Source organism: Podarcis pityusensis (genome assembly GCF_964106645.2).
Source record: "Podarcis pityusensis genome assembly, chromosome: 9".
Classification (NCBI taxonomy): Eukaryota; Metazoa; Chordata; class Lepidosauria; order Squamata; family Lacertidae; genus Podarcis; species Podarcis pityusensis.
In genome coordinates, this window is record NC_138034.1 from 22,147,594 (window position 1) to 22,170,495 (window position 22,902).

At 44.4% G+C, this 22,902-nt stretch overlaps 1 protein-coding gene across 5 annotated transcripts in view; it reads left to right on the top strand.

Annotated features, from left to right (window-relative positions):
- DLC1 (DLC1 Rho GTPase activating protein) overlaps positions 1-22,902 on the top strand; it is a 254,741-nt gene that overhangs the window by 85,265 nt on the left and 146,574 nt on the right. For all 5 annotated transcript variants that reach the window (XM_081019786.1, XM_081019789.1, XM_081019790.1 and 2 more), the window contains one exon: positions 14,620-14,653. In XM_081019786.1, the coding sequence (XP_080875912.1) occupies positions 14,620-14,653 (34 nt within the window). The remainder of the gene's footprint in view (positions 1-14,619; positions 14,654-22,902) is intronic.

A 22,902-nucleotide genomic window follows, 5' to 3' on the forward strand; every position in this document is an offset into this window, starting at 1 on the left:
CATCCATAAGGGAGCGGTGGATCCAACTGAACAGGTTGAGAAGGCATGGACAGCTGTTTTGTGCATGAAGAAGCATGTACATTGGAGCATCCTAGATCAATGTCTCTTCTCTAGGAGGAGAGATGTTGAGCCTTCCAGGATCCATGACCAACCAGGCAGAAGTAGGAAAGACAGGACTAGATCACCTGGGACATGTTTCTCAACCCTTGGAAAAAGAGTTTCCCCTCTTGCTTCTGTATATAGACCTCTCCAGATGTTGCTGGACTCCACCTTCTACCATCTTTGACCACTGGCCATGCTGGCTGGAGTTGAGGAAGTCCAACATCACCTGTGGGTGCAGAAATTTCCCACCCCTGCTCTAGATAGTACCAAAGCAGCATTCCTCATTATGGGCTGAGCCAGTGGCCCATGTTTACTTGGGCAAGTTAGAGAATATCTGAGAGGAACTGTCCGGAAGAGAGACCATTCTGGTTGCTCCATGTAAGAAACAAACCTTTCTACTTTGTGCAACATTCGATCATGGTGAGCTGTAGACTCATCCACTCCTGCCTACCTTTCTGATCTTATGGTGTTAACAGTGGGATTGTGGTGGTTTCTTCAAGGAAATGGTTGCAATATGTGTGGCAATTTCTGTTGGGATCAGAGGAAATGGAAAGCAAATGATAAATTTGAGTACAACCTTTATTCTGTGATGTGATATTGCTCTAGCACATGGTTGTACCATCGCAGATTTCAGGTGTGTGTGCACCCCCTAACATTTTGACCTATCTAGGAGAAAACTGGAATAGAAACCTCCTCTCTGGTAGGTAAGTTTTTAATGTGAAGCATTATTTGGATGTACTTGACACACACACACACACACACACATTTCTGAAAGCTGAGCTGGACTTTACTATGTCAGACAATTGGCCTTTGCATTGCTTCTCTTAACTCAATTCCCTCCATAGGCTTTGGACTACAACCCCTATCAGCCAGAAAGCATGGGCAATGGTCAGATATTATTGGAGTCCAAAACATTTGGAGGGCACCCGGTTGGAGAAGGTTGCCCTAGAGAATGGTTCTGGGTGTTGATTTTTCTTTCCTAGTGTCTGAATTGGCCTTCAGATAACAAATTCTTATCTGAGTGGTTGTTAAGGTTGCTTTTCTTTCCTATCCTTTAGGCATACACTGGGGTGTGAAATTGTGAAGATGCAGGATATTCAGTGTGGAAGAAGACTCAGAGGTCATTGAAAACGGCTGAAATGTTACTTGGGATTTCACAATCCTTGTTAAATCACAGGATTAGTACCAAAGGCAACATAGCTACAGGGACCAAGTAGGAATGTCCTAGAGATTGTAGAACAATTGCTTTGGGTTTAGCTTGGTTGATCTTTAATTTCTCCAGACCATCTCCTGCTGAATGCTGCACAATGCTACTCTGATCAGATTGTACAAAGTTATCCTAGATTCATAAATATTGTTGTTGAATGTGGTTTTCATAATATTCATATGACTACCATCCAATAATTCATGATGGCAGACAACAATGTATCAATTATTTTAGCTATGCATTGTAGGAAGTTAGGGACGCGGGTGGCGCTGTGGTCTAAACCACTGAGCCTCTTGAGCTTGCTGATCAGAAGGTTGGTGGTTCAAATCCATGCAATGGTGGTGAGCTCCCTTTGCTCTGTCCCAGTTCCTGCCAACCTAACAGTTTGAAAGCACATCAGTGCAAGTAGATAAATAGGTACCGCTGTGGCAGGAAGGTAAATGGTGTTTCCATGCGCTCTGGCAATCGTCATAGTGTCCCGTCGTGTCAGAAGCAGTTTAGTCCTGCTGGCCACATAACCTGGGAAGCCGTCTGTAGACAAATGCTGGCTCCCTTGGCCTAAAAAGTAAGATGAGTGCCACACCCCATAGTCGCCTTTGACTGAACTTAACCATCCAGGAGTCCTTTACCTTTTACCTTTTTTACTTGTAGGAAGCTACTCATCTTTCTCATCTGTCCTCAGCTAATATGATCTGTAAAACAATTTGAACAGCAACAAGTGTGTGTGTGTGTGTGTGTGTGTGTGTGTGTGGCATAATGATGATGTTGGTATGGGAGCTATGTCTCCATTGGTGGTCCCAGTTTCTTGGGGGTTTGTTTCTCCCCAAATAGGGGTGGACAGATACCGGTATATCAATTTTGGTTTCTCTCAGTTTCTCATTTGTCTAGTTTTGTCCATGACATTTCTGTATCAGCCTTTTAGTACACCTTTTACCTAATATACGCATTTCTGAACACAATTCTGCCTGATATAATGTATTCTGTTTGCTATTTACACCAATAGGTACATTTTATGCACACCTCCCCCTAGTGTATGGATTTTTGTATACATTTTTGGGTTAGAGAACTGCATCACAAAATTAAAAGAGATTCACATCTTGATGGGTAGCTGGAGGATGATTTTCATATTGCTTTGGGAATTGTGGCTTTTGCATTTTCTCCCCCACCCTCATCCCCCAAATGACTTGCTGATTGCAATCCAGTCCCTAACCAGAGCCAGTATGGTGTAGTGGTTAAGAGCGGTAGTCTTGTAATCTGGGGAACCGGGTTCGCGTCTCCGCTCCTCCACATGCAGCTGCTGGGTGACCTTGGGCCAGTCACACTTCTTTGAAGTCTCTCAGCCCCACTCACCTCACAGAGTGTTTGTTGTGGGGGAGGAAGGGAAAGGAGAATGTTAGCCGCTTTGAGACTCCTGAAGGGGAGTGAAAGGTGGGATATCAAATCCAAACTCTTCTTCTTCTTCTTCTAACCAACCTGAAGAACAGCTAGGAACCAATGAAAACCCAAGCCTGTTCTTGTTTGCGTAGCAACAGCTTAAATTCTATTGTGATTGTGCTACTGATAGGACCCAGAAACTAGGCTGGCTTATCTTGGCATCCCCAAGGCCAAACAAATTCAGCAGATGAGCTCCACTGAGCTTCTGTTCACACCAAGCCCATCTGCCTATCCAAATGCAACCAGTTTATTGGTATATTCAGACACAAGCTTTTTTGTTAAAGTTTGTCATCTTTACTTGTTAGCAGGTTTCAGCAATGAACTTGCATCAGTGTGATTTTTCCATTGCAATGTCCTGCAAAACCACTTTTCAAGGCAATTGCACCATGGTTATGGTGGCATGATTATTATGGCATGATTATGATGTATCTGATTACTGTTCTCTCTTCCCCCTCTTGGCCATTAACACTAATTCAGTGCTTATTTCTCACAAAAAAGGGGGGCTGTCAGTGGTTCCACACTCTGCTTACCACCTTATTTGTGATGTTTGCCATGGATGTGGTCTGCTGGCATTCTGGACTATCTAGATTCCTCCACAGCCTCCATTCTGATTAAAATAAATTGTGAGAAGCATCACAGCATTGTTTGAAAGCAGCTGGAAGAAAGGAAAGGGGGAGAAGGATGAACTAAACCACTGTCTGATTGCACTCTAAATTGTTCTCATTTATGAAGCCACTGCAGAAGTCTGATAAATGTAACAGGTTTCAGTCATATACTGCCTCCCCATAATTTTCAGTGTGACTGGGCTTTTTCAACACCAAGGCATGCAAATGAATTATGTCGCTCTTCTCCCAAAGCCTGTGGTGTGTTGTGATTCTCTGCCAACAAAAAAAAGGCAGAGGAATAAAATAAAACCTCTTTTTAGTGAGGGTAAAAACTGTCACACATTTACATTCCCTGCTGTCTTGTGGTCTAATAATATTATCAGCCAGTTAGACCCATGAAATTCCATAGGATTGCCTTGCAGAATGACAGGTGGCCCCCTTTGCTCTTAATAAATCATATCGCACAAACCCACATGGAATATGGGACTTATTTTACAAAGCACAAGAGAAATTCTTTCATAATTGCCTTTGGTTTCTTTATGTGCCTATCCCAAGTTCCCACAGAAGCTGTGAAAGCTGTTAAATTATTTTCTTATTGTTTCTACTGCACGTCTGGTGGTTTGATGCCTGCTAACTAGCAATCACACTGTTTTGTGTTCTTTTCTCATAGTCTCAGTGGGAAAATTAAAACAAAGCAAAGCTCAGCGCTGGTTCCGCCAGCCAGCACAATTATGGGAAGGTCTAGAATAAAGCCCTCAGTCCACCTGCATGCTTTGTAGCCCCAGTGAAGTCAAGAGGATTTATGAGATGTAACTTAATACTGCAATACTCCACATACTTGCTTGAGAAATGTCCCACTGAGGGGACATAGGATATTTCCAAACACAAGACTAAAAATGTGCCTTTCAAATCCTCTGGAGATATTTGTGTGCACATGTGAATGTTGTGTGACTCGAGAGAAAAACACACGGGAGAGCTTTCTTTCTTTATCAAACATTGTGTTTTGCATCCTAAAGGTTGTTGTATTGCAGATTGCTTTTATTGTTTGCTTTGTGGACCAACTAGGGATATATGAAACTCTGTCCCTTTGTTTGCTGTGGATGTTTCCACTTTACAACACGCTAGTATCACATGTCTGAGAAACTTAGGTGCAAGAGGAAATCACAACTGTTTCAGGTACCACCTCTGCATGAGCACTGGCTGGCTGTCAGCCCGGAAACAGGCCCAAAATGCTCTCATGGGGCCCCACTATAATAGGACTCTGATGCAAACACTGGCTCTATTTTGTTGACTAGGGATAGGGGGCAGGAATTGGATTCTGGGATGGGAGACAAACCACAAGGAATTCAAGCCAGGGATTTAAATATGCTATATCCAAATGAGTTCCTCACCTTAAATAATATGCATTTATGTAGAGATGTGGTGTGGATACTGCATAATGCAGAAAGCAGTGTATAAGTCTAATGGACCTTAGTTACAGCGCTTTAGCTGGAGGTGTGTAGAGTGTTCCATACCCTCCAAGTGCCCCAACTTTCCAGGGACTGTCTCAGGAATATGAAAGCCTGATTTGATCCTGGAATGTCCCTGTTTCCCCCACCAGTGCTGCAAGTGCCGAGCTGAAAGAGGAGGATGAGCTGGCACTTGTCCCAAATGGCGGCAGGGCAAGCGAGCATCCTGTTGCCTCTCCATGGCTGCTGCTGCCGGCTTCCTCCCTTGGGCAGCTCATAGCAGCTGGTGGACAGTGGATGAGGAGGAGGAGGAGGAAGAAGAAGAGTTTGGATTTTGTATCCCGCTTTATCACTACCCTAAGGAGTCTCAAAGCAGCTAACAATCTCCTTTCCCTTCCTCTCCCACAACAAACACTCTTTGAGGTGAGTGAGGCTGAGAGACTTCAGAGAAGTGTGACTAGCCCAAGGTCACCCAGCAGCTGCATGTGGAGGAGTGGGGAAGTGAACCTGGTTCACCAGATTACAAGTCCACCACTCTTAACCACTACACCACGCTGGAGAGGCTACTGTCATCGTGGCCCAGCCTTGTGGGAGGCACCGGTTCTGATGGGCAGTCAAAGGGCAGTGCCGCCCTGGGCGAGAAGAAAGGGGAGGTGGAGTAGCGCACAAGAAGTCCAGATTTTTGTTTAAAATGCTTTGTGCTTCCGCCTCCAATCTTGCCCCTTTCCAGATTTCATTTATTGGTGTGTGTGTTTGTAAATCTACCAAAAATTAAAATAAAATCGGGATTAAGGGATTTTCTCAGGGTGGTGGGAGCGTGTCCCATTGGTGATGGGTTGGTGGCATTCACATTTCTTCTTCTGACAGGAAATGATCTGCAGTGGGGGGGGGTCAAGGAGGGTCAGTTGCAGGGAATGAGAAATGTCCCTATTTTCATCTGAGGACTGTTGGTTTTTTTAAAAAAAGGTAAAGGACCCCTGGACTTATAAGTCCAGTCAAAGGCAACTATAGGGTTGCGGCACTAATCTCGCTTTCAGGCCGAGGGAGCTGGCGTTTGTCCACAGACAGCTTTCCAGTTCATGTGGCTAGCATGACTAAACCGTTTCTGGCACAATGGAACACTGTGACAGAAACCAGAGCGCACAGAAACACCATTTACCTTCCTGCCACAGCGGTACCTATTTATCTACTGGCACTGCTGTGCTTTTGAACTGCAAGGTTGGCAGGAGCTAGGACAGAGCAATGGGAGCTCACTCCGTCATGGGGATTCAAACTGGTGACCTTCCGATCAGCAAGCCCAAGAGGCTCAGTAGTTTAGACCACAGCGCCACCCGCTCCCAGGAATGTTGGAAGGTGTGAAAACCAACTATAGGAAGCAACTTCCACCTGCTTAAGTTCTACCAGCTTGAGCTCTGCTGGTATAGCTCCAGCTCAGCAGACATGAGGGGTTGACTCCAGCATAGCCTTGGCTCTACTGGGATGGACCAAGATGAGCAGCATTGAACCTTCCCAGACTAGCAGATCTGGGGTTTGAAGGGCAACTACTTCTTATGTACCTTTTTGTATTTCCTACACAAATGTATGCTTTGGCTGAATGAGTGACCAAGAGCACTGAATTATTCTGCTATTCCCATTCAAAACCCAGGCAGCAATTCCCCACCAGGACTGGGTGGGGTCCTTTTCCTGATCCTCACATCTGTATACTCCAAAAATCATGCGGCCCTTTTTGTGGTCTTGCTCTTTTCTTATTTCTACTATATTCCTTTACAGGAACAGTCCAAATCAGTCCTCTTAGCTGAACTTCTAGAGTCATCTGATCCACGCAGTGTTTTTCCCTAAACATTTCCATAGTCTGTTGGAACTGTTAACTAGACAGATTCGTTGCCAACCTCCTGCATATTCTATCCGGAGTGCAAACCTTTCAGAGCAGCTTTTTGTGAACACATAGGCTTGGCGGTGAAGTAATAGTGCTAAAAACTTGGGAAATTGTTTGGTTTTGTCTGAATGGGATGTTACACACAAAACAGGTGCTGGTGATCGGACCATCCCCTTCACCACAAAAATAAACAATCATTGCTCATCCAAATGAGGACTCATCCAAGATTCCTGATGTAGAACCTTGATTGTTCTAGGGTTCCGCATAATATCAAAGCCTCGCCAAGTAGAGGAGGATTTGTCCCTTCAGATAGTTAAAGCTATGGTTTTCCCAGTAGTGATGTATGGAAGTGAGAGCTGGACCATAAAGAAGGCTGATCGCCAAAGAATTGATGCTTTTGAATTATGGTGCTGGAGGAGACTCTTGAGAGTCCCATGGACTGCAAGAAGAACAAACCTATCCATTCTGAAGGAAATCATCCCTGAGTGCTCACTGGAAGGACAGATCCTGAAGCTGAGGCTCCAATACATGAGGCCACCTCATGAGAAGAGAAGACTCCCTGGAAAAGACCCTGATGTTGGGAAAGATTGAGGGCACAAGAAGAAGGGGATGACAGAGAACGAGATGGTTGGACAGTGTTATTGAAGTTACCAACATGAGTTTGACCAAACTGCAGGAGGGAGTGGAAGACAGGAGTGCCTGGCGTGCTCTGGTCCATGGCGTCACGAAGAGTCGGACACAACTGAACGACTAAACAACAACAACAATATGATGACATTAACCACTTAAGCAAACAGTTCTTCTTAAAGGGAAAACATACTCAGCAAATGCTGGAGATCACAGTGGGGCAGAAGGGAAGACATGATCTCCAAGATGTGGTACCTAAGACAATTAGGGATTTATGGGTTTTAAGCAACACTTTGAATTAGTGTGGCCAGGTGAAAAAGAGGACTGGGCTCCTGTGGCTTTAGTAGTTATGTGTAACAGCAGTTAAAGGTGCAAGAATCATAGAATTGTACAGTTGAAAGGGACCCCAAGTGTCATCTAGTCCAACCCCCTCCAATGCAGGAATCTCAGCTAAAGTATCCATGGCAGATGGCCATCCAACCTCTCCTTAAATCCTCCAAGGAAAGAGAACCCACCACCTCCCGAAGGAGATTGTTCCACTGTCAAACAGCTCTTACTGTCGGAAACTTTTTCTGTATGTTTAGTCGGAATTTCCTTTCTCCTTCAAGAACTCTGCCCTTTTTTTTTCTTTTTCTTTTTGTCTGGGTGCCCTACTTTGAATTATGTTTGAAAGGGAATAGAGGGTAGATATCTGCCTGTGGACAACATGCTTGTGACCCCCAGTCCTTGGCAGAAGCTGCACTAGCCACAATGCTGCAATGTCTATATCTAGATATGTATATCTCAGTCTCTCCAGCAAGAATTCTGACCTCACCAGGCCAGCTTGAATTGCTGGGCTGAATTTGCATATATGTGAAAAGCAGCCAGCTAGTGGTTCACGCAGCAGCGCTAGATAAAATTTGTAGAAACGGAATTTGTCTAACTTGCAGTCCAGCCTTTTGTATTTCTTTCTTCCCGGAGAGAGCAGACTACCAAAACTAAGATCTGACATGTTTTCCTTAGAAAGGGACTGTCCTCTAGAGACCTAATGCTTTTCATCCATCAGCGAAGGTTCTGTTGGGGTTCATTTATGCAACAGCAGATCTTTTTCTCCTCTCAAGCTAAAAGTCATTAGTTTAGCTAATGTTTATCTTGCAAAACCTTTTACAATCACAAACGCATCAATAAAACCCCAAAATCTGGCAAATTTAATTGCTAGAGAATAAAAAGTCTACTTGTATCTTAAGGGCTGGTAATTAAAATCTCATGTTCCCTTCTTATTTCAGCAACTACAAATGTGATGTTCTCGTGAAATCTTTAACGTTTATTGCAAAGCCTCAAGAGTACTTTACACATGGTTCAGACATGACTCTGGTGATTTGGCCTATTTCTATTGCCTCATGAATGAATATCTGTCTTGAGACCCGAAATGGTTGTTTCATGTTATTAAAATATATTCATAATCCACAATGCCATTGATCTGCATCTGCTTCATATTTAATATTAGAACAGTTGAGGGGGCAGGGATGAGGGTGACTCATAGATAATATATGCTCAATGTTTCCTCCTTTATTAGATGGCTAGTCTAATGCACCTCCTATATGGTTCATTACTCCTACATGACTTATAGGGAACATAGCCTTCTATGGAGCTTGCATCTGTACATTTAAAGCAGTATTAAACCATTTAATACAGCCATGGCTTCCCCCAAAGGACCCTGGGAAGTGTAGTTTGTTAAGGGTGCTGTGACTTGCTGGGAGTTCCCTGTTTCCCTCATAGAGCTTTAATTTTCCAAGTTCCCTTGGAAGAGGGATTGGCTGTTAAATTGTAGCTTTGTGAGATGTACAGGGGTATGACGCGGGTGGCGCTGTGGGTTAAACCACAGAGCCTAGGACTTGCTGATCAGGTCAGCGGTTCGAATCCCCATGACGAGCAGTACCTATTTATCTACTTGCACTTTGACATGCTTTTGAACTGCTAGGTTGGCAGGAGCAGGGACCGAGCAACAGGAGCTCACCTCATCTCGGGGATTCAAACCGCCGACCTTCTGATCGGCAAGTTCTAAGCTCTGTGGTTTAACCCATAGCGCCACCTGTGTCCCTTGTCTTGGCAATTACATCAACATAAATCTGATGTTGGAAGCTGCTCAGAGTAGCTGGAGAAACCCAGTCAGATTTAGATGGGTGGGGTATAAATACTACTACTACTACTACTACTACTACTACTACTACTACTACCACTACTACTACAGGACATCCCTATTTTCATTGAACAAGTGTTGGAGGCAATGCACAAACTCTCATGTCTAAGGACCACTGTTAAGGCTTTCTTAACAGCTCATTAGAGGCATTGCAGGTGGTAAACTCTGTGGTGTTTTGTGCTCTCGCAGGTGGCCTGAGCACTGAGGCTAAGAAAAAGCCTTCTGTTTTAGGAAGGCTTTTATGACTTAAATATTCTGTTTCAGCCAGTTGGGTTTTAAGCTTGGCTCTGCTTTATCATGCCTTTAGTTCTTGTTTTATGATCTTGTTTTTATCATTTTTATTGTCTGTACTTTGCTTCAGGGACCTCTTTGGCTGGGAAGCAGGTGAAACGATAGATAGGACTGCCTCAGCTGTGTGATGAATACTTTCTGGAGGAAGCAGAGCTTCTTAATAGCTGCATGGCAGGCAAAAATAAAATAAGATGCAGGTTTATCCAGCATGGTGATGATGCCATCTCAGAAAGGTTAGGCCTGCTCAGTTTCTATATGCCACATGCAATAATTCAAGGTGTGCCCTGAAGATGGCCACCTGAACTGCATTTCCACAGTAGAGTTGTCTATGGACCCATAAGACTGGTGTTCTAGTGAAGGTATGTTTAGGGTTCCTGACACCTGCAAAGTTGTTCAGCTTTTTTTGGAAACCTGACCCAAAATTAGTGATTTTAAGCTTTTTAGGCTGTTTCAGCTGCTTTTTTCATTGCCATACATCCAGCTTTCCCCTAACATTTTGCCGATTCAGCAAAATTCCCCCCGGCGCCATTTTTACACCTGGAAACCAGGGTATATCAGGAATTTTCCTGACATATGGCAAGCCTAGCGTATGTTCTGCAGCATGGTCTTGACACAATAATAGCACATTAGTGATGGGTTTATTCTGCTTCAATTTCTTCTGCAATGCTACTGCATTATTGCTGTCTGGAGGGACAACGAAAACAAGACAAGAACAAAGCAGAACATTTGTGGTTTTAAAAAGTTAATAGGCTTCACATCCAATAACCTCCATTTCCCCAGGACATCGCTGATTGACAGAAGCCACCCCAGCTTCTTAGATCAATCTGTGATATCCCACGTCCTCTGCTGCTGCCTCTGCCAGGTCTCTGCCAGGGAACGCAAGCTCTGCAAGGCCTCCACCAGACCTCTGCTGAGGCCTGGAGGCCCTCTGGTCCCACTGACGTGCTTCAGGAAGCCAGGCAGCACTTCCAGAAGTGCACTTCCAGTGTGGCACCGGCTTCAGGAAGTGTATCAGGAGCCTCACTGGGCCTCGTCGAGCTTTGCAGCAACAGTGGCCTTGTCGTGGCAGTGGCCGAGGAGGGAAATGGCACTTGTCAGAAGTATTTAGTAATGTATTTAAAGCAAAATTGACTATAGTGGTACCTTGGAAGTCAAACGGAACCCGTTCCGGAAGTCCGTTCGACTTCCAAAACATTCAGAAACCAAGGCGTGGCTTCCAATTGGCTGTAGGAAGCTCCTGCAGCCAATCAGAAGCCACAGAAGCTGCGTCAGATGTTTGGGTTCCAAAGAACGTTCAAAAACCAGAACACTGACTTCCGGGTTTGTGGCATTTGGGAGCAAAAAGGATTAGACTCGTAAGGCATTCGGGATGCAAGGTACGACTCTATTTCGTTAAATGGTCGGACGATTAATGAACTATTTTTTTATTATTTAAAAAACGGTTGACAACCCTAATAGTTACTGTGCAGTGTTAGCTAACTGCAACAGATATGAACAAATAAGAACGAGTGGTTTTAAATAGTGACGACATAATTAGTAATTCTGTTTTGAGTTTCAGTGTCACATGTGTGAAATAGAAAAGATCTAGAAGGAGATTCTTTTAAACAAAAGTGTATAATTTGATCATGTGGAAGATATTAGTACAGTTCTTTTGTTTCATCAGGAGTTTGGAATAATGCGAAGCTGCACTGGACCCATCTGGCTGAGCAGGAAAATCCCATTTAATTGCTCTTTTGCCAAAAATGTTAAATCACTTCCTGGGAATGCATTTAATTTAAAGCATATGGAAACTATCGAGGAAGGTCCATAGTGAATTCAAAGCTATGTTTTAGCTGCAAGCATTTTTCATAAGTTACAGTAAGGCATGTTATCCTGCTGGGTTGATAGTATGTTAGCAACCCGTTCCCCACAAAAAAAAAAAAGCCCTTAAGTTTTATGGGGCTTGCTTGCCTGAAGAAGTGATGGAATAATATGTTTTCACTCCTTATTGTGTTTTTAAGGGAAATAATACTTATCCAATAGTTTGGTTGATATTCTTAGTTCTTAAGAAAAGTACATATGGGCCAGAGAAGGGAGTAACATGTTGTCATTTCAACAAATGTTTGAATAGTTGATCTTTTTGACATTTCATTTGCTTGGTCTAAATGACGCAATATACTATCTTATTTTCTGTGTTTCATGCTCAGACCTTCTGACCTCGACTGGTTCAATAAATTGGTTTATTGACTGGAAATGTCAAGGTCAAATTTAGCGGTTTTTGCGAAATAGCAGGGGAATTTCAAAGGAACAACAACAAAAAAGTTTTCATAAGATGTACGGTGGGAGGCCTACATGCCCCTGAGGGCAAAATTAGACTGTACTCGAGACATGTGGTAGCTACTGAAAATTGCAGCCCAGTGTCTGCTCTTCTCTGCACTGTAATGTGTGACACAAATATTGTGCTCTCCGCTTAATTGATAAGCCAGTGAAGAGGCAAATGAAGAAAAACCAGAGTTGTCGTGGCTGCATTTTGTCTCATGGGGCACCTGTAGCCCACCAGACATTTCTGGACTACAACCCTCATTAACTCTAACCATTAACCATGCTGCCCGGGGTTTCCTATTCCTGCTTTAAATGCATAGGCAGTGTTATGTACTGAAGTTCTCACCCTGGGCCAGCAGGGGGATACTGTAGATATTTATGCAAATGAAGGATCAAAAGTGACGTTCAGTGATTGGATAGTTTTAGAAAGTTGCTACAGTAATGTTGTACTGGAGCTCTATATAATCAGGCTGACTGAGCCCTTCAGCTCAGTTCTGTTCTGGCCTCTGAATAAACAAGAGCTGTTTGAAGAATCGCTGTGTCGTCTGATATGTTCACCCACAACTTAACACATAGTATCTGGGTAATGATCTGTCACCCAAAGGAGTCTGAATGACATGCAGAAGTGTTTTGGAGTTTTGTTCAGTTTACAATGTGTTTTGTTTTATAATGGGAAAATCTAAATGGATTAGCAGTCCTAGAGACTGTGATCTTCTGCCCACAAAGTAAAATATTTAGGTTCCCTACCTCACACTGTTGCGGTGTGGGGCAGAGATCTGCAACATCCGCACAAGTAATCCATTCAGCTTTCTGTGTCCCAGTGTGCTAGCCCCACCTTTGTCAAATATAGAGGGCGGGGCTATATTAGTCCCAAGACTATAAATACTTCGCCAGGAGGTGTGTGTGTTTTTATCTCCCCCATTCTTCCTTCAATCTCAGAGCAAAATAGAAACTGTTCCGCTTCAGAGATTAAACTGCATCAGGTATCTTCCAGCAATTCTATATTTTCTTTTGCTTACTTATGTACTTACATCCCTCACAAACTGGGAGCAACTCCCATTTTAAAACAATGAAACAATAAAATATAAAATATCAGTAAAACACTAAAGCAGAGACTCAAAGAAGTAAATGGCAGCAACTTACTGGTAAATGCAGATGGAACTGAAAAAGGCTGAGTATATTTTAAACAATTAAGTCTTTGCCTGATGCTGAAGGAATTTAAGACAAGGCACACAGGTGTCTGGAAAGTTCCACAAGTGGGGTGCCACCACAGAAAAGGCTCTTTCCCCTGTCACTTCTTGCCTGGCTTCAGGAGGTGTGGGCACCTTGAGAAGAGGCTCTAGATTTGTAATCTATCCCGTTTCACTTTAGGAACTGATTTGTTAACCTACCTCGATCCATTTGTCTATGGCAGGACTGGAGAACTCTGTGGGAGACCAACAACAACTCTCCATTTGCTATGCTGACCGGGGAGTTGAGTCCAAGAATATTTAGAGGGCCATAAATTCCCCTTCCATGGTTTATATGGACTATTGAGCAGGAAGTTCCTGGAATCAGCTTCTATTGTGTGTCAGTTTTAGAGTATGCTCACAATATTATAGCTTTGAACTAAATTACTAGAGTTTCCATACCTTTTTTATGTAATACAAAGAAAGAATTTAAGACTGCAGTCCTGCATCCACTTACCTGGAATTAAGTCCTATTGGAAACAGTGGGACTTACATTCAAGTAAGCATACATATCACAGACATTAGCCAATGTGAATTTGTGAATGTCGTGTTTTGGTGCAGCTGAGGACATGGGAGCAAAATCTGGTAATGACTCACTGGAGAGAGACTATGGGAGAGAGAGAGATCTGCTCTTCTTCAGATGCTAATCCACTTATTGGGAAAGAATAAGCATCTATGCCATTATAAATCACTGTTATCTAACACAGCTGCATATATATTTTCTTGGGCTGCCACATGCAGAACAACGGTGCCCCATCATGTGCAATATTTTAGCTTTGTTAGCAGATACATCTGCGCAGGAGGGCTTTGAGAAAGAGAAAATAAAGCTTTTTAAAGGGTTTTTTTGCACATTGGTTTATTTGCTTGTGTGCCCTTATGAGATGTCCGGGGGGATGGGGGGGGCGAACCATCGTTCTGTGGTGGAGCACATGTTTCTCAATCACAAAGTCTCAGGTTCAGGCCTTGGCAGATCCAGCTGGGAAAAGATCAGGTATCAAGTGAAGTGAAAGATCTCTGCCTGAGACCCTGGAGAGCTTCTGCCAAGCTAGATGGACGAACAGGGAGCTGCAAGCAGACAAATAAGCAGGTGAAGGTATTGTTATAGATTGGGGGGAGGGGAGACCCAAATGAACTAATGAACATGCGTGGGTGGTGAGCAGAGACTGCCTCATGATGTCACTCCTAACCAGCAACTGTGTTAATTTTATCTCATATGGATGTCTGAAAGAATACTGAGAGGCAGAGATGTATGTGTGATCATTCATCTCCATTTTTTTAATTCTGCTTTTAGAAATGTAACATCTTTTCCTTCCTTTGCAGGCCATGCCAATTTTTACAGAAAAGGAGAAGGCCGGTAAGTGACGGGACCCCCCATTTGTTTTTATTTTCTTTTGGTCTCTGCCCCTAATTTAATTTTTGTACAACGTTGGTTTGCATATCGTCGTGGAAAGAGCTGAGCTGAAATTTCAGCAGGTGGTGCAAAAACAAGAAACCCAAGAAATAATATTGTACAACTGCAGGGTGTTTATCACCAGCATTGCTATTCCATGCCGGGGGGGGGGGTAGTGTCTGATTGTAGCAAAGATTTGTGAAAAGTGCACAACATGAATGGTTTTGTTAAACTGGTATGATAAGAGGCAATATGGTTGCTGCAAAAATTTTATATACTAGGATCTTGCTTTCTTATTGGTCAGTCTTTGATATTATTTGGTTGGCTGGTTGCTTAGTACTTCGGTGCTTTTGTCTGATGTGGGGGAATTAACAGTGAAAAAGATTGGCACACACTTTCAGAAGACTGGATGGCAACTGTTTGTGATCAGAGTGTATTCTCCACAATGTTGTACACAATATTTTAGACCCTAAATTTAGAGGCTCTTTGTGGTCAGAGGACAGGACCCCAAGCTTTTCATATTCCATCTCTTTCCCTCTTTGTTCATTGAGCGTTCATCCTGATTTGTTTGCACAAAATTTGTGGATAAGCTAGATGATGTTGACTGTTTCTTCTGATTTCTTTGTTGGAAGTTATATGACATTTGTTGCCTCAAGCAGTTGTTGTCTATTGCATTTTCCCAACACTTTCCTTCTTGCAAAAAGTCTGATTTTATGAAGAAAAGCAAGCTTGTTGTACATGAATACTAAATTGGCTTTATTTGCAGTGAATCTGCTGGTATGTGATTGAATCCCTTTGGAAACAGTAACGTTCTGAAAGTGCCCAGTCCATAGATAACATTGGATAACAGTAGCTCGTGTCTGTTTTGACTCATTTAGTTGGCTACTACATTGTTCATTGTATCTACAAGGCTAGATTTTGTAAGATGTTGCCGTTTCTTTCTGTAAAAGGATATTTTGGTAACCAGCTTGTTTACCACAATAGCAGTTCCCTGCCTTTCCTTGCAAAGATCTTGGAGCAGTGTACATTTTATTATTAACTGGAGCTGGGTGACATCTAGTAGATAGAGACTTCCACAAGACCACCCAATGAGCTTCATGGCTGATCGTGGATTCAAACTTAAGCTCCCCAACCCAAGTCCATCTGCTGCCCTACACGGGCTCTCAGTAGACACTAGCATCTTGAACTAGTAATTTTCTGTGACACCTTTGATCTGCAAGTAGAAAAATACAGAGGCAATTAAGAGGGATCCTTAGCTGTTGGAAGCTTCTTCTAGTCTCTGATTGCAGCATCAGGCACTGTATGATCCTCACGATGCCACCAGATGGGGAGAGGAACTGAAGACTATAAAGTGACTGAGTGATGACAAGATGGGTCAAGCCGCAGTGTGTGAGCTCTCAGCAGGAAGGCTTTTTAAAAGTCACTGCCGACATGCTCCTCTGTCAGTAAACAAGATGCTTTTTTAAAAACTGCCTGGTGAGCCAGAATGCTTTAAACTTTGATCTAAGTGGAACTCTAGTAAGAAAGCATTAAAGGCTGCAATAGCTTTTACAAAAGTATTTTGATTAAATTCCCTGTCCTTTTTCTTCTTCCAGTCGATTTTGGCTTGTAAGGTTGGTAAGAATCACAAGTGGTTCTGCATCCACAGTATTTTCAGATATCGCCTGAAGAGCTGATTTATTATTTAAAGAAGTTATCTTCTTTAAGCAGGCATGGAAAATGCAAGGGATTCTGTTAAATAAATTAAAAATGCCTTTTCTCTCAGAAGGAGCTAAGCACAAATGTACACGTCTTCATAAAGAGACAGAAAATTAAGACTTCAGTCAGCCTCAGTTCTTCCTCAGTTGCTTTTGGCTAGCTGTAGTATATTTTTTAATGTTGTTTTTTGTAATTTTAGAATTGATGATGATGATGATGTTTTAATGTTTATATGCTACCTTGAAAAGACTTGGTCCAGAAAGGCAGTCTAGCAATTAAATCAGACTTCCTCTTTGAAGAAATCTTTGATCAACATGCACATGTTCAATATGGAGCCACATAGCAACAGCATGAAGGGGCAGAACAGTGGTGCCTTCCCGACAGTGATGGCACTTCATTCACCGGTGCAGGGATGAAGTGACACAGCATTAGCCCCCCATCACATGCCACTGCAGCATTACATCTGTGTGAAGCCAGGAGGCACAGTTCTGTCCCCCCTCCATATGCTACACCTCCATGCATAGCGCTAATATCTACAAAAAGCTTCAATGGACTACAAATGTATAAGCAATGCAATCACACTTAGTTATTTTTAAGAGCACTTCAGGTCTTGCATGTCTGCAAGAGACCCAAAACATATACAGTAAAACCTCTGCAAATGTCCGCCTTGTCTAGCATCCATTCTGGTGAACATCCATGGCAAACCCGGAAGTACCAGAACGGGTTACTTCTGGGTTTGCCACTCACGCATGCACAGAAGCACTAAATCACACTTCGTGCATGCTCAGAAGTGCAAACTGCTCCCTGCGCATGCGCAGACTCAGCACTTTGCCCTGCATACTTTCCAGCTAGCGGCCAGGGCTCCGGAACAGATCCTGGCTGCAAAATGATGTACGACTGTATGCATTTCCTTGCCAAAAAGAAGAAGAAGATCCTTTCCCGCCTCTCCTAGTTTTCGATACTGCTACCAGCCACCCAAATCTCTGCTGAGCAATAACAAGATTCCAGAGGTCTTGGCCCTTAACCAGGGTTTGTGTTCCCTGGGAATGAGGCACAGTGGAGACCAGTGGCGTAACGTGGGTTGCCAGTGCCCAGGGTGGGGAAATCGTTGCGCCCTCCTGGTGGACTGGGCAGCTGGGGTGGGGTGCTTCCAGAGCCCACACAGAGGGTGAACGGAGCCTGCCTCCATCCACCTGCCCACTAAACTAACCTGCCTGCCTCTGTGCCTCAGCTGCCAGGGCTCTGTGCCTGTCGTGGGGGCGGCTGATTGTGGCCCCTCAAAAATGTGTGCCCTGGGGCCCCACACTGTGCCTCTGGTGGACACTGTCATGTCTCTATGAAGTATTCTAAAGAACAGGTAGAGAGACCCCTGACCATTAGGTCCAGTCACGGACGACTCTGGAGGTGCAGAGCTCATATCACTTTATTGGCCGAGGGAACTGGTGTACAGCTTCCTGGTCATGTGGCCAGCATGACTAAGCCGCTTCTGGCGAACCAGAGCAGCGCATGGAAACACCGTTTACCTTCCCACCTATTTATCTACTTGCACTTTGTGCTTTCAAACTGCTAGGTGGGCAGGAGCTGGGGCCGTGCAACAGGAGCCCACCCCGTCGTGGGGATTCGAACCACCAACCTTCTGATCAGCAAGCCTTAGGCTCTGTGGTTTAACCCACAGCACCACCCACGTCCCATGAAGTATTCTACTCCCTTACTAAATTTGGGATTATTGGGAGTCTTCCCCGCTCCCCATGAATTCATAACTCCGCTATTATGTGAGCTGACTTCCATTGGTTTTGGCTTTCAGCTATGTGGTGATCAACCTGCTAGCCTGACCAGCACTTGTGTCTCTCTGTCAAATGAGCATTTTCAACCTTTCCAGCTTGTCACTCTGCAAAAGCAGTCCCAGCATTGCTTCCTGAACTGCATGGGTGACTGCCAAACACCAATAAATTTTAATGGACATATTATTGCATTTGGTTGCTCCATTGGCATTTATGGGCTGGGAGAAAGCGTGATGACGACCTAACAGTTCATGTTAGGGAGCATGTCAGCCTTCCTTTCTTTTTTAAGGAAGAGGAGAAAGTTTTAAGGGTTCTGTCTTTCAGTGAATTCCTTGCTACTGCTTCTTTTTTTAAGCCTGTTGGTGAAACCAATAAATGCCCCTCTAGTTTAATACAGTGTCTGTTAGGCAAAAAAAACACACTGCATGAGCATTACACGAACAATCCAGATATGCTTTGATTGAAAAGATTGGCTCGCTTGCTCTCCCCTCCCTTATCTCATCTTCCTTCTGTGAGTCTGATCCATGGAGAGGGCTTTCCCAGTGAGCCAGCATGAGCTGTCAAGTCGGGTTGACAGCCCTGAAGTCATAGGCAGGTTTGCTGGGCCTCTGTGACTTCCTGCTTCGCAAAGAAAGTGGGCAGAGGGACCTAGAGGGCTTTGCTTTGGCTGAAGGAGAGTGGCAGATGAGGAGGACAGTGGCAAACAGGCTCTGAGCCAGCACCTTGGCTGGCATGGGCAGGCCAGAGGGCACTGGGCAGGGGCACCAACTTGAACAAAATATTGTGGGGGCCCAGGTAAGCCCCACCCTGCGTAATTGATCATATGATGCAGTGCGCACACACCATTTGAATGGGAATGCCCATCAACTTTGTGGAGGCCCGACCCCCTTTATTATGGGGGCCAAAGTTGGTTCCTATGTAACTGGGATTACAGCTGGCCAATGTAGCCACAGTTAAGTATGGCATGGCAGTGTGAGGGGGGAGAAGAAAATGTTAATTATGTGCTTCACAATGGAAGTAATGCAGACAACAGTCTAAAGGGGGTCCCCTCCCCATAGGACCATTAACATTACTTAGATGCATCACTGTCGAAAAGGCATCAAGCACTTCTTTCTCAGACTTGGGCTGCCATGACAGCAACCACAGAAACATCATCACCCATACTGTTATGTGTCCATGCAGAGGACTAGGATCAGGGAGTCCTGGTCTGAAGCTTATTTGAAGGTTTTAGGCCAGGGGTGGCTAACCTGTGATAGCCCTCCAGCTGTGATGGACAACCATATCCATGAGCTCTGACCATTGGTCATGTTGGCTGCAGCTGATGGGATTTGCAGTCCCACAACACCAGCTAGGCCACAGATTCCCACCCATGCTCAAAGCAAATCATAGTTAAATCATTGTATGCAATTAGGAGGGTAAAATGTGGCAGACCCGGGTATGAGGCCCTGAGGTCTTCAGAGAAAAAGTGAGATGCAGGTGTGTTACATAATCAATGGGCAGTCCCTAGAAGAATCCAGTATTTGGGAGAGAAGCGAAATGCCTTTTAGCTGAGCAACACCTTTAATCTTCGCAAAGCATTGACAAAGTACTGTCTTTGATGTGTGGTTAAAATCTTGTTTGTTTTCACGCTACGTACATTGAAAAGGCTGTGAATATAGGTTATGCATACAGATGTAGGCATTCTGTTGGCCTTTTGGTGAGATGGTTTGCATTTATTTATTTATTTCACAGGCTTATATACAGTGGTACCTCGGGTTACATATGCTTCTGGTTACAGACTCCGCTAACCCAGAAATAGTACCTCGGGTTAAGAACTTTGCTTCAGGATGAGAACAGAAATCATGCAGCGGCAGCAGGAGGCCCCATTAGCTAAAGTGGTGCTTCAGGTTAAGAACAGTTTCAGGTTAAGAACGGACCTCCGGAACGAATTAAGTTCTTAACCCGAGGTACCACTGTACAACCTATGTAGGTCTTATCCACACCACACCATTAAAGCACACCCCCCTCAAAAAAAAAATTCCTGGGAGCTGTAGTTCACCCCTCACAAAGTCACAGCTCCCAGCAGCGTTGACAAACCACAATTCTCAGGATTCTTTGAAGGAAGCCATTTGTTTTAAAGTGTGTTTTTACATGTATGGTGTGACTATATGACCCTTCTCTGCCTAATTTATTCCCATGATCGTTAGGAAGGGCTTCCAGCAAAATAGGGCAAGCAAGCGTAACATTTGTTTTAATACATAAATCAGCGTATGACCTGTGCTACTGACTCTGTTTGGGAAGGTACCCGTCATAACTGCATTGCCAAATCAAATTGAGAGTGGGGCTTCTCCTTCTCTACCATCAGTTATGCTGTCCTCCTTTTTCATGCGCCCTGAGTTCTCCCAGGAGTCTAACACGGTTTGTTCAATGCAAGGAAGGCAATAATTGCTACCAGGAGAACTACCTTTGATGTACCATGCTGTCTTGTCTTTGAAGCTTTCTGCCTGAGTGCTGTACACTGAACAGAAGCAGGCTTGTGTTCTACATTCATGCACGCTCATTACTGAGAATTGTGCCTGGTGGTCATTGTTGGCCTGGGAATATTCTCAGCTACGTTTCTCCATCAAATCCAGATGGTCCTCTAGGGCATGTCTATGTGTTCATAATGTTTTCATCCTCTGCTTGCTTGGAAGAAGGAAGCCTATGTCCTTCTTGTCATTCAGTGCTAAAGCAATAATCAGGACAAGAAGAATGCAGTTCTGTATTGCCCAGAGCCCAGATTTGGAAAGACTGTTTGCCAAATTTCTTCTCCCCTGACTAGAAATATGAATATGCTTCCTTGTCCAAAGCAGTGATGTAACTAGCTAGCACTAGGTAAAATGAAAATATGTATATGCCCTCAGGTTCAGCATGGAGTTGGGGAATGTTTTGGGAATACACATATGAATGACAAATCCTTCTTTGCTTTACGTAGGACCTGGGTTAAGTTAAATATGGCATGTAGGTTCATGTTGCGACAATTGCAATGGGTGGCTACCCATAGCTGCAGTACTGCCAGCCATAACTCAGTCGCAAAGCACGTGCATTGCCTGTGAGAAATTCCCAGTTTGGTCCCTGGCAAAGGGCTGGGGAAAGACTCCTGTCTGAGAGGCTGGAGAGCTCTGCCAGTCAATGAAGACTATAGACGGACAACCTGCAGTCCTTGACCTAATTTCATGCAGGTGGCAGGGAGAGAACAAATGGTAAAGGGGTTAGCAGAGAGAGAGAGAGAGAGATAAAGAATGTCAGGCTCACCTTTGGCCCTGCCCACTTGTGGCATGTGGCATGCAAGTGATTACGTCAATGGAAGGCAACCCTCAAAAGAAAAAATGATTCCCAATCCCAGGTGTAGTCAACACTGAGCTAGAGTGACCAGCAGTTTGACTCAGCCAAAAGCAGCTTCATATGTCAATAACTGTTGCTGGCATTGGTCTGTCTCAGGAAACAATGGAGTGCTCTTCCAGGCAGCACTGAAGTGACCTTCCTGGGGTGCAAGCCTGGGCAGTGTGTATGGAGATCTGGGCTGGCCAGATGACGACCCCTCTCTTGGCCTTGCTGAAGTGGTCCAAAGGAAAGCAGAGCACCAGCTTGGTTGCAAGAGTTGCCAGAAGGAGGCATACAACTGTCTTAGGGACTCCCCTCTGGATCTGTGAAAGGTTTACTCCTTAGCCTTTTTCTTCTCAAAGATATCCCTCAAGGCAGCAGAGGTTTCAGATCAGAGCTGTCCTTCTCCTAGATGATGCACATCAACTAGGCACTCCCCCGGGGTCACCGCTCGGGGGGTGCCTTGGGCCCTGGCTTCCATAGGCTTCGGACGGGGCCATGCCCCCCGGAATCCTTTAGCGGACTACCCTTCAATATCCGGGGGAGGTGATGGCACTCCTTCCCCCCCCCCATACATCTACATAACAATACCCATACCAATGCCTAACCGCCAAAGCCGAAAAAGTTGTGACTATTTGCTACGAGGTAGGCGAAAAACCAAATGGCTGATGCCAGTTTGCCAAGTGGAAAAAAATCCTACCAGGCCCCTTAACGGCAACCAACTGAGGTCCATAGCAAGGTCAAAAGAGGAATCTTGAAGGGAGGGTAGGTGGGAAACAAACGCAGCTGAGCGGCCAAAGAGGGGATTTCCTAGCTGCGCTTGCCTTAAATGAGGCAAGCCACACACCCTGGACCAGCCGATTGGCTGGCCCTGGGATGACGCGGCCAAGATTGCGCAGGGCTGGGAGCCAGCCTCCGCGCGCATGTTGGGGGTGTGATGCCCGCAACACCACCTCCTCCCGAGGTCGGAAGTGGCTTTATAAGACTGAGAAGAGGCTCGCAGGATCCTTTGGATCTCCCTCCCTCCTAAAAGTTTTCTCAACTCCCTAGGTTTGTGTTCTTTTCAGTCTTGCCTAGTTTCATGAGTGAATGCTTGCCGGTACAAGATTTCCCCCTGAAATATCTGTTTGGCAGAATTGTCTCTTTCACTTACTTGGTGGGGTTTTTATTCTGAGTAGTAAATGTCAATGGGAACTCCTAGCTGAGAATTGGAGCAATTGGAGTGTGTCAAAGATGCCAGAAAAGTATGCATTTGGCAGCTGAGACTGGAGCACTGGAAAGGTGGATAACTTTTCCAAAAAAAATGGCATGTCAATCAAATTGGAAGGAAATAATATTGGATTCTAATGAACTCCAGATTCAGAGCATGAAGGAAAGAAGAGCCCAGCAATC